The following is an 11091-nucleotide window of genomic DNA, read 5'->3' as shown; positions in this document are numbered from 1 at the left end:
GACAGCGGGGTGCAGGAAACGGCGTCCCACGAGCCGCGCTTAGATGGGAGCCTTTTGGTGCCTGCCGTTCGCCGTCCTGCTTCACCGGGCAAGTAAGCGCAGGGCGGCCGGGTTTCCTGGGAATGGGGCCGGGGCGGCTCGGGGCGCTTCCCGCGCCGGCCCCGGAGCAGGCAGGGCTGGCACCGCTGCGCGGGGACGGCTTTTCCCCTTGGGCATCGTTCGCTTGCCACGTTGCTCGTCCATCCCAAAGAGGGGGGACGAAGCGGGGGGCGAGGCGTGGAGCCCCCCCCAGCCTGGCTGCCCCTGCGCTGAGGAGCGGCGAACGCGCCAGGTCTCAGCTCCCGCCCGCTGCTCCCCAGCTGTGCCTGGCGTGAAGCACTCGCCTTTCCAGCCCGCGGCACTTCCTTTCTGTTCCCGGCTTGGTGTCTCTTCCTTGGGGTCATGCATGGAGTTTCCAGCATCTCCGGACCCCGGGGTGCTGCCGCGGGGCACCGAGGGCTGTTTAAAGCAGAAGATGCTTTGTACCTGCTTTTGGGCCGCCCTGAGGATTTCATAAACACGAGTCTAGCGACGGCAAAGGGATGGAAGTAACATTAAGGGAAGTCTGAGAGGAAAAATCCTGTGACTTCCTGACTAATTCCATGAGTCCGGAGAGCCAAGGAGGGCGCTTGGACTCCCGGCGGCGCCCCGGGGCGGGCATGTGCGCCCGGTTCACCGGCTCCGGGTGCCTCTGCACCTTGCAGTGTTGCTCTCCCCTGCCCCGGGCTGTGGTTGCGGGTGGCTGGGCTCAAAATAGCACCTTCGCTTTCAGTTGTGAGCCCAGAGAAAACATTCGGCAGCAAACTCCTGAGTGCTGCCTTCCTCCTCCCTCCTCCTCCTCCTCCTCTTCCCCCCAGCAGCCCCCCAGCAGGGCTCTGCTACACCATAACCCCTGCTGCTGCAGCAAAATCTGTTTTGAGCAGCGGCGTTTCCTCCTCCAAAGCCTTCTGCCCGTGGGAGTTTATCTCCCCGGCAAGCTTTTCCTCTCCCGGCGGCTGCAGCCGGAGATACACGTCCTCGCGGGCTCGGGAAGGCGCGTGGCCAGGGCAGACGCCACCCATCTCAGCTGCTCGCTCTGCTGACGACATGGAAGCTCTCGGCCCTCCGGAGCTGTTGCAACCTCCCCTTCGCACCTTTGCTTCGCTTCTCACCTCGGGGCTTTGCACCTCGCCCCCGGCTCCCGTGTGCTCGCGGGGCGCTTCGCCAGCGGGGCCGGGCCGGGCTTTCGCTTCCGGAGGAAAAAGAGAAACTACATCTGAGGCCAAAGCCAGCATCTCGCGACCAGAGCTGGAGGCACCTGGCTGGCCCATTCGGGTGCCCCTCTGCCCTCCCGCAGCCACTGGAGGGCCGGGAAGGGTCTGGCCCGGGGCTCACTCATGTCACAACTCCCAAGGTCTCAGCTAGGGGCGGTCGGCGATGGAGTCCCCCCTCCCTGGGCCCGCGGAGGACACGTGCGGACCAGGACAGGAACAAGCCGCGTTACCTAAGGGGAACGGCTGGACCAGGAACTTGGCTTTGGTGGACAGCTGGGGGTTTTCCGGCCTCGGTGCTGCCGGGCCGCATCTCGCTCTTGCTTCTGTCCCCAGTGTGCTCCGGGCACGGCGCAGCCACAGAGGTGAACGGCGCCGTGGGCAAGTCCGTCACGTTTCGTCTTCAGAGCCTGTTGGAAGGAGAAGTGGTCTGGATCAGTCGAAACTACGTGATGGCACAAGTCAGGCTCGGAAATCCTCCCAAAGTCACTTTTTATAACCAAAACTACTCGAGTCGCCTGTCCTTCTCCGACAATGGCACCGCAGCCACCATCTCGCGGCTGGCGATGGAAGACGCTGGCATCTACGAGGCTATACCCTTCACCGCAGCAAAGTCTTTCTTCAGCCTGCACGTGTACGGTGAGGGGTTTTCTTGTCTTTTTTTCCCCCTTTTTCCCTCCTCCCCTCTTTTTCTCAGGCCAGCCGCGGGTGCAGGAGGAGGGTTTCACAGCCCCTGCTCTCCCGCTCTCTCCCGCTCCCCGCAGCGGAGCTGCCGCAGCCGGCGGTGACCTGCACCTGGCACAACTGCTCCGGCGCCGTCTGCCGCTACGAGCTGCGCTGCGCCGTGCCGGCCCCGGAGGCCGGAGTCTCGTACGCCTGGAGCGACTCGGCCGGGCTGCGGCACAACAGCACCGCGCTGAGCCTCGAGCGGCTGCCGGGCCGGGAGCCGCCCGTCACCTGCACGGCGCGAAACCCCGTCAGCCGCAGCAACGTCACAGTGGAGCCGGCGGCCGTCTGCACAGGTAGCGCCCGCGGCGTGCCGGCTTTTCCAAAGGGAGAAACCACCCCGGGGGTGGCGGGATGGGGCTGCCCGCGCCGGCTCTGCCGCCGCCGGTGCAGCGGGCTCGGCCCCGGGAAAGGCGGCTCCGTGGGAAACACTCACCTGTCTCCCTTTTCCTTCTTTTCTGCCCACGCCGCGCCGCCAGAAAGCACCGCCCAGGCTCCCGTTGCCGGTGAGCCCCGCTCGCGGCGCGCGAAGCCGGAGGCGCGGGGGGGCCGGGGCGCTCGCCGCGTTTGCAAAGCCGATCGTCCTCGCGCGGCGTGGTGCGGCGCCGGACGGGATTCGGCAAAGCCCTGCTGCCGGGCGGCTTGGGGGCGCTTTGGAGCAAAGACGGGCTCGCTTCCCGCCGGTCCGATGGCGGGAAGAGGCGCCTACGTGTTTCGGCACGCCAGGACCGTTTCTCCGTTGTCACTGGGCCTTTTTTCTATTTTTTTGCTTTTAAGAAACCTCCGCCGGCAGCCGAGCTGCAGCCATCAGTGTCGCAGTGGCGCTTGTCGTCGTGCTGCTTTTCGCGTTGGGGATCGCCCGCGCCAGAGGTGAGCGGCTCCGCGGCGCGGCCGGAGGAAGCTCGGCTCGCCCTCCCCGCCGGCCTTCGTGGCGGCGCCGAAGGCCTTTTCCCCGTTTCGCTCCTCTCCCTGTTTCCCGGAGGCTCCGGGCGCGGGACGAGGATGGGGAGGCTGGAGCTGAGGACGCGGCGTGCCGTTTGCTCCGGCTCCGGGCGGTGACGGAGCTCCTTGTCCTTCCTCCCACAGGCAGACAGGTCTTCCCTCGGTGTGTGAGGGACAGGACCAACACAACCAACACAGGTAGGATTTTGGGGGTTTCCGGGGCATTTTCCTTCCTCCTCCTTTTGCAGCGGGCTGGGAACAGGTTGGTCTTGTCTAAGGTCAGGAGGAAAATCATCCGGCATCGCCGCTTGCTCCCAGAGCATAGCGTATCCCCGGAATGCTTTAAAAACACCATGTCCAGGCTGAGGGTCACCATCCGTCATTCCCAGGGTGAATCCCCGCTCTGGCTTTCCCAGCTTTTTCCTGGGGCTCCTGCTCTCCTTCAGTCCCACCCCAGAGACCTCCGCGCCGTCCCCATGGCCAGGACAAGCTTGCTCAGCCCTGAGAGCCCGCGAGCAAGACGGGATTTGGGGAAATCCCGGGGCGGGATGAAGAGGAGCTCGCGGTGCCGAGGCCGAAGGGGGGTCCCCGGGCGACGCTCCCCCTCCGGGCAGGCAGGACCGTCCCGTCCCGCGCGCCGCTGCCCAAACCAGCGGGGCTCTCGCCAGCTGTCTCACCCGGCCGCTCGCTTGCGCTTTGACGCTTCAGCCGAAATAAACCCCAGGCGAGCGGGGAAGCCTCTGCGCGGCGGGTTGCGGCCGCGGGTATCCGAGCGGGACGTCCGCGAGAGCTCGGCCTCGGCGCGCGGCCGGCTCTTCCAGCAGGAACGGGCCAGAGCTCAGCTGCCCCTCTCCTCGCTAGCCGAGCCTGCTTTCACCCCAAAACGGGATTATGGAGGATTTAAGCGCCTACTTAAATCCTCATTTCATTTTTTTAAGGAAAGAACTAGCTAATGCCACCTCTTTCCCCAGCATTTGGGATTAGCAGGGGAATGATAAACACCTGCCTCCCTCCGAAAGCAGCCAGGTGTCACGTATTTAAACAGAAATTGGGTTTTCTACTAGTGAGTCTCTCGCAGCCCTTAGGGAAGGGCTATGAGCAGGGGCCTGAGTGCCCGGCTGGCAGTGGCAAAGCCTCAAAGCGAAGCCGCAGGGATGAGCCGCAGGGATGAGCCGCAGGGATGAGCGATGGGCTCGCTCAGCCGCTGCCTTTTGCTCCTTGCAGACACCGACGGTCTGACCGTATACGCCCAGGTGGGCTCCTTACAGCAGGTGAGTCCCTCCGTCCCCGTCCCGCGGCGGCACGGCCACCTGCCTGCATCTCCCATGGAGCCGGGAGCCGGGCGCTCGCTCCCGCGGCGTTTTTCGCAGGCTCTCGGAGGGCTTAGGAGCCCTGCTGAACACTGATCTCCCAAAACGCCTTTTAAAAGCCTTCCCCGCAGGGTCCCGCGCAGAATTCGTCTAACGCAGAGAAAACGGATCCGAAGGCGACGCCGGCCGCCGGCAGGGAAACTGCCCAAACCATCTACTCCACAGTGCAGGCCACGGCCCAGGTGAGTCGATGCTCCCTGCCCTCCCGGGACGGGCGGCTCGGCCGCGGGCGGCTCTCAGGAGCCGGCCGGGAGCCCCGCTCGGCCCGCAAGTGCCCCGGCACCGCGCCGTCTCTCCACAGCCGCAAACGGATGACGAGAAGATCCGCAACGGCGGCCCGGAGCAGGGCAAGAAAAGCGCGGGCACGATGACGGCCCCGGGTGGCTTCAGGGGTTGGCTCTGAGCCCGGTGCATCCCCCGATTCCCCCCCGGAGCGGGCGGCCGCCATCCTGCCCTTCGGGAAAGGAGCCGGCAGCGGCGGGAGGATGCCCGCGCGTGGGGACGCGGCTCCTTCGCATCCGCCCGGCGTTCGGGCTCCTTTCTCCGTCCCCTCCGAGCGGACCGAGGGACGTGCAACGAAACCGCGGCAGCGGCGAGAGATCCAGCTCTCACCTTGCAGAGGAATTAAGCTTTTTCAATACCCGACTTGGACACGCGGCAGCAGCGAGGGGGAGATATTGCAAGCTGACGCTTGCGGAGCTGGAAAAAACACCAGCCCTGGCGCCGGCAGGAGGACCAGGACAGCGGCCGGCGCAGATCTCCTCCGCTCTCGGATGCCTATATACGATTTGTAATTACTACTTGAGATATTTGTGTATATAAAGGAGTAAAATAGCGTAGCACTGGATTTAGGCAGCTTTCTAACGGACCTTTGCCTTGGCTGTGCAGGCAGTAAATTATTTAGGGACCAAACCAGAGACTGCTTCGAAGCGTCGCGCACGGCAGAGCCCTCCAGCAACTGCTGTAATAAAAATGCACGACGCAGCCGAGCGCAGTCTCTGTCGGCTGGTTTTCCAGCAAAACCAGCCTATTATTGACAAACTCCGGGAATAATGTGTTTGGTCCGTGTGTTTTCATGGTATGGCAGGGAAATACTGTTTTTGTACTTTCTCAAAGTCGCACTCGATTAAAAGATATACCTTAATTGGGTATTTTAGCAGTGGATCCATCCAAATGGCACAAAACCTTCGTAACCGGTAAGGTGAGAGCCAGGGCTCTGGGGAGAGGTGGAGATGGAGCGGGAGCTGGGAAAGGGCCGGCGGGAGCGACGGCACCTGGGCCGCGGGCGTTCCGGCGCTCCGGGCCCCGTGCTGGAGCGAAGCGAGGGAGCCCTGGGCAGCGCCGGAGCCCAGCCCAGCCCCGAAATCTCCCGTGGGACCTTCCGTGGCCGTTAACGAGGGGCGTTGTGGTGCCACCACCTCCGAGCGCGGAGGAAGCCGTTGGCCGGGCAGGAAGGGGAAGGAAGGCATTGCGAGCACAGCCGCGCCGCGGCGAGGAGCATGGACCCCCGCGGCGGCCGCGGCTGGATCTGCCTGGCGGTGCTGTGCTCCGGAGCCGGTGAGGGGCGGCGCGGGAGGGACGGGGGCCGGTTAGCCGGGAGCAGGCTCGGACCTCCCACGTCCTCGCGGTGGAGGGAGGCGTTGGGGCGTCCGGGCTCTTGCATTGCAGCAGGGGGGTGCTGCAACCCCGGGCTTGCACGTTCCTGGCTCCGGCAATGTGTCCTGCCGCTCGGGCCGGGCTTCTTGCAGGACGCGCGCCAGGGATGCTCGGGCAGGCGGGAGCACCGAGGTCGCCGGCGGCTCCGCCGTGGGCAGCTCTGACTCAGGCCCGCGAGCCCCGGGGCCGTCTCGCCACCACCGTGCGCCGCCTGAGCTGTCCCCGCCGGCTGTTGCCCCATCTCCGGCTCGGTGTGACGTGACGTGCGGGGGGGGAAACGCTGCACGCTGGGAAAAGAGCTGCAAACCGCCAGCGCTTGTTTCACGCATGGTTTTCTCACGCGTTGGCGGAGAAGCGCAGGAAGCCGGTGCGAGACAGCCCGGAAAGCAAAGGGCAGGAGGAGACTGCCAAGCTCCTGAGCCCAAACGCCGCGAGGCTGAAATGGGTCCTGGGCTGAGCCGCTCGCGTTTGGGAACGCGGCACCGGTGCCGCTGGAGCTATCGAGCGCTGATGCGAATTAACGAAATTTGTTCCCAGCTCTCGTCCTCGTAGGAGAGGAGCAGGGAGGCCAAAGCCTCCAGCAGCCCGACGGCGTCCCGGGGCCCGAGGGGGCCCCCAACTCCACCGCCGGGGAAGGGGATGAGCCGGCGGCGTGGACGTGGGTCCCCCCGGGGGACGGGGCCGCCGACCCCTCCGCCCCGCCGACGGGAGCGGGCGCCGCGGGGAACAAGAGCCGTGAGTACCCCAAAGCCGGGGTCTCGCGCCCCGAAGCACCCGCTCCGCTTCCGCAGAGCGCGACCGGCGCAACCAGCCTCTCGTCTCTTCCAGAAAACGCGTCGGCCGTTCCCGTGCGGTACTGGTCCCCGGTCATTTTTGTGGCCGTTGCTTTGCTCGTGCTCTTCCTGACCTACAGGAGGACCAAGGGGGAAGGTGAGCTCCCGGGGCGGCTCCTCGGCTGGCCGGCTCATGCGCGGGGCTGCGCAGGAAAGGGTGGCGGCAGGCACCGAGCCCACATCCGCCGGCACCTGCGAGCGCTGCAAAGCAGCCGGCTCCGCTGGGGCAGCCTGCGAGCGGGGCTGGGTTTGCCCTGCTCCGGCAGCCCTGCTTTTGCCACCGTTTAGCCTCACGGCGAGGATTTTCCCCTTGCTCAGCTCTGACTTAAAAAGTCTAGGAGTTTTAACACATAAATCCTACGCTCGGAGGTTTGCTTTTCCCCTCTTCTCGCACCTTTGGGCTGCCCGGTTCCAGATTTGGTCTGTAGCGCAGGACTTCTTCTTTTCTGTTTTAGTACGACCTGAAATTCTGGCCTAGTCATAGGCCTGCTTTTAAGGCATCACTAGTTCCTGCAAAGCAAAACCAAAACCCTTCCTTGCACGTAGGGCCCCTGGCACGACCGGCTTCCCAGAAGGAACTTGCTGGGGCTTTTGCAAAGTGCATCCAACCCCCAAATTATTCTAATGCAACCTGTGTATTTGCCTCGTTTCGCAGAAAGCGGCAACCAAGTGGCCTCGAGCAGCGACTCCTCGGGTAAGACACGGTCCGACCTGCCGCGACGTGTTTGGCACCAGTTTGGGTGGCGACACCCGCTTGGGCGCAGGGGAGCGTCTCCCTGTAATGTCTTCTGCCTGGTTTTCGTGCTTTTATTCACATCCAAAATCGCTGTATTGCAGACTTGGGAGAAGCAGCCACCGTCCCCATCCATGACAGGGCCCCAATAATCCCTCCTGTCAGGGTGAGTCCAGCTGATGGGGGGTCCGCAGCCGAAATCCTGCCTCCTCCGCCCCTTGCCCGGGCTTTGAGCCGAGCCTGCCCCGGCGGGCGATGCAGACGCGGTGGGGACACGAGTTCGGGGACGGGGATGCTCAGGGCCGCGCAGCGTCTCCTAAAGCCGCTGCCGTCTCCGCTGCAGGAGGAGCGAAAGGGGCCGGAGAAACCCCCAACCCAGGACCTGAGGGAAACCATCCTCGGCGAGGAGGATGCTCCCCCGCCGCAGCTGCTGCCGGCCCAGGTATTTTAACGCTCCCCGGCCATGTCGGGCGCACAGTGTAATTTTGGGCAATAAGCAGGAGCAAGGGACTGCACGGGGCCGTTCTCAGGTTTGCCCAGCTTGCAATGTGCCCAGCGCCGGGCATCGCAGGTGCTTCCAGCCCGGGCCGGTCCCCGGAGGAGGTTGATGCTTTCCAGGGGATGCCCACATGTGGCGGTGCCCTGCGGCGTCCTGTTCCCCGTCCCCGGAGCAGGGCCTGACCTTGCTGCTCTCTCATCCGAGCAGCCCATTGCACCCGTGGCCGCCGGCAGCTCCCGCTGCTCCGGAGTGCCCGGCGCTGACTGAGGGCTCCCAGCACAGCCGAAGCCCGCGGAGAAACCGGCAGCTTCGAAACGCCCCGAGGAGGCGGCGAGGCCGGGCCACGCGCGCGGCGAGGATGCTCCCGGCCGGCGACGAGGCCTCGCCGCCTCCTCGGCCTTTCCCGGCCCGCGGGTGCTGGAGCACGTGCCAAACCCTGGCAGGACGGGAGCCAGCGCGTGGCACGGCCGTGCACAACGTGGCCGCGCGTGGCATGGCCGTGCACGTGCATTTTCTAATGCGCATGCAAGGACAGGGGTTGGATGGTCAGCGACGCGCACGGTCGAGCCAATAAAGCAGGGTTTCACCCCAGAAACGCTGGGTTTTCTCTCTGGCCTAAGCGAGACCTGGGTGAAAGAAGGGAAAGTTGCAGCGGGTCTGCAGGCCGCAGGTAACTCGCCGCAATGACCCCGCTGAGGGGGGGGAGAAACACAGAACAGGCGAAAAAGAAACAAAATTGCCCTTGTGTGAGCAACCACTTCCTCCGTGAGCTGCATCCGGACGGAGGCATTTCCACCTGCCGAGCGTGCGGGGCTGTTTCTGCGCTTGCCCTGGCTCCCCGTTGCATCCCGCCGGGATTTCTGCCCGGGTTTCTCCTGGGGGGTCGCTGGGTCCCGGGCATGAGCGTGCTGGATCCCGCTGGCGGAGGGGAAGGGGGGCGATCCGCAGCCGGGGGGGTGTTTCGCGGCGGGCAGCCCTCCCTGCGCAGGAAGCCGCGGCTCAGCCCCGAGAAGTCAGTTTTTCCCCGCCGTGCCCCGTCCTCGGGGAAGGAGAAGAGGCGGCTCTGCCCACTCAACGGGTAAAGCGCCGACGTGGGGGCCGAGAGTGGGAAGTTTCTTTTTTTTGCCGCTCCATTACTCATGAGGGGAAAAATTGCGCAGGACCGAAATGACCCGACGGGGCTGCTCAGATGACTGTTGAACTCGTCACAGGTCAAAGAGGGGCCGAGGGTCACGGGGCTTGCACGCAGCGGCCGGCAGCCCCCGGCACCTTTGCACGCTCGGAGGGCGGCTTTGCAACCCGACCGCGCCGGGGGGGGGACGGGGGGGACTCACGCTTCCGCCGCGAGGGCCCGGCGGGGCGCCGCGGGGTTTCGGCACGGCCTTCGGCTCCTTCCCTGCCCTCGGTCCCGTGCACGTCTGACGCCGCGCTGATGCTCCTGTTCCTCCTTCCCTGAGCCTGGCAGCAAGGAGAAAAGGGCAAGGTAACGCTGGAGCGGCTCCGGGGCAATTGCAAATCCCCCTCCCTTCCCCGCGCCGTGCATTTGGGGGGCAGGAGCAGCACCCCCCCCCCCCCCCCTTACCTTGAGCCGCCGGCAGAAAGGACACGGCTGTTTCCGAGCATCCTCCGCCGGCACCGGGCATCCTCCGAGGGCATCTTTCACCGGGGCAGGGCTGGTTTCCCTCCGCGTGCTCTCTCGAGGCCGCATCCTGCCACTGCAGCACCTTGACCCAGGGCTCAGCATCAACTCCAGCGCTGCGCAGAGCCAGGCCGGGCAGATCCGAGGAGTTGAAGCAGCTAAAAGTGCTGCCAAACCACTGCTAGAAGCCGCGAGCCAGCTTCTACCAGCTCACCGCAAAGCGCCAGGTGTGAGAAGACAAAGAAAAATGTCAAATGTGTTTATTTTATATATAAAAAAAAAAATTTGTACAATTTTAGTCCCTCTATGGAAAAAAAAAAACAACCAAAACTTCCTAACACTGCTGTAATGCTTCGATCCACTGCAAACTGTAAAAACAAGCTTTTTATATATTAAAAAACAATTTTACATTTTACAACTTTCTACACGCATGCACAAGGTCTCGGCTCTGCAAAGAAAACAAAACAAAACAAAAAAACGAACAAAAAGGGTTTATTCTTCTCAAACTCCAAGGGGGGGGGGAAAAAAACCCTCTCCCCGGTCTACGCATCCCGCATCTCCCTCGCTGGAGTCATTTTGCAACGAAAACCCCGATCCCGTCCCCTCGGCTCGGCTCCCTGCAGCCCGGATGAGGCCGCAGCAGGTGCGAACGGGCCCGGGAGCAGCGGGACCGGACCCGGCTCGTTGAGTTTTGGCGGAGGCTGGAAGACGGGAAGGGACCTTCAAGACACCGGAGACGCTCGCCGGGGGGGACTGGGCACATCGGGGTGCAAAGCGCCCCTGGAAGCGCTGGGGAACCGGGCGGGATTTGCACCCGGAGGGGCGTCGAGCGGAGTCACTCCGGCACCGCAGTGCTGGTGTAAACGAGACTGGAAGCTGGCTCGGAGCGGGAGGTGGCCTGGCGCATGCCGGCAGCCTTTTTCCCGGCTCCAGAGAGCGGGATGCCGGGGCGAACCGGGGCCGCGTGCGGAGGGTCCCGGTTGGAGACGAGCCTGGGGACGGCTGGTGGCAGCCTGGCGAGAGAACACAAGGACACGGCGACGCGGGCCGGCACGGAGGGATTACAAAGCCCCAGGAACCTGGAAACAGAGGGTCCTGGAAAAGGGAGGTTTCCCAGGAACCAGGAAAGCCAGGCGAGGGCAAGCAGCGAGCAGAGCGGTGGTACCGACAGGGACGGACCCGCCGGGAGGCACAGGGAGCCTGTTACAGCCACTGGGGATCTTCCTTGTGCTACTGGTCTTTACTGGGGAAGCGCCCGGCTCCTGCGGGGTGGGAGAGGGGGATAACAGGGACGGAAACACGGCGTTGGTGCACCAACAGCCCTCAGCAGCGCGCTGGGATGTGTGTAACCATGGGCAAGAGATCCGGGGGGAAAAGGAGGGGGAAAAAACCAGGATATTGTGC

General features: G+C 64.4%; 1 protein-coding gene and 1 long non-coding RNA gene across 2 annotated transcripts; both read left to right on the top strand.

Moving 5' to 3' along the window:
* Nucleotides 1–5441, top strand: LOC136994586 (SLAM family member 5-like). The gene is made up of 7 exons (XM_067313137.1): nucleotides 1–92; nucleotides 1626–1928; nucleotides 2054–2311; nucleotides 2793–2909; nucleotides 4185–4228; nucleotides 4387–4509; nucleotides 4629–5441. The coding sequence occupies exons 1-7, from the start codon at nucleotides 44–46 to the stop codon at nucleotides 4728–4730; spliced, it is 996 nt and encodes a 331-aa protein (XP_067169238.1). The 5' UTR covers nucleotides 1–43; the 3' UTR covers nucleotides 4731–5441.
* A 1390-nt stretch (nucleotides 5442–6831) lies between these two features.
* On the top strand, nucleotides 6832–8580 carry LOC136994645 (uncharacterized). The gene is made up of 5 exons (XR_010886635.1): nucleotides 6832–6913; nucleotides 7472–7510; nucleotides 7654–7715; nucleotides 7893–7991; nucleotides 8256–8580. It is a non-coding gene; the product is annotated as an uncharacterized lncRNA (long non-coding RNA).
* Nucleotides 8581–11091: the final 2511 nt, after the last annotated feature.

Source organism: Apteryx mantelli, chromosome 31 (assembly GCF_036417845.1).
Source record: "Apteryx mantelli isolate bAptMan1 chromosome 31, bAptMan1.hap1, whole genome shotgun sequence".
Lineage (NCBI taxonomy): Eukaryota > Metazoa > Chordata > Aves > Apterygiformes > Apterygidae > Apteryx > Apteryx mantelli.
Note: the sequence above shows the minus strand (reverse complement) of the source record. Positions and strands in the feature narration are given on the sequence as shown.

What these genes read in the sequence shown, in the direction of transcription:
- LOC136994586 (XM_067313137.1), top strand. Translation starts at nt 44, where the DNA reads ATGGGAGCCTTTTGGTGCCTGCCGTTCGCCGTCCTGCTTCACCGGGCA. An exon ending in CTTCAGCCTGCACGTGTACG is followed by an intron (nt 1,929 to 2,053) that starts GTGAGGGGTTTT and finishes CGCTCCCCGCAG; the next exon opens with CGGAGCTGCCGCAGCCGGCG. An exon ending in GCCGGCGGCCGTCTGCACAG is followed by an intron (nt 2,312 to 2,792) that starts GTAGCGCCCGCG and finishes TTTGCTTTTAAG; the next exon opens with AAACCTCCGCCGGCAGCCGA.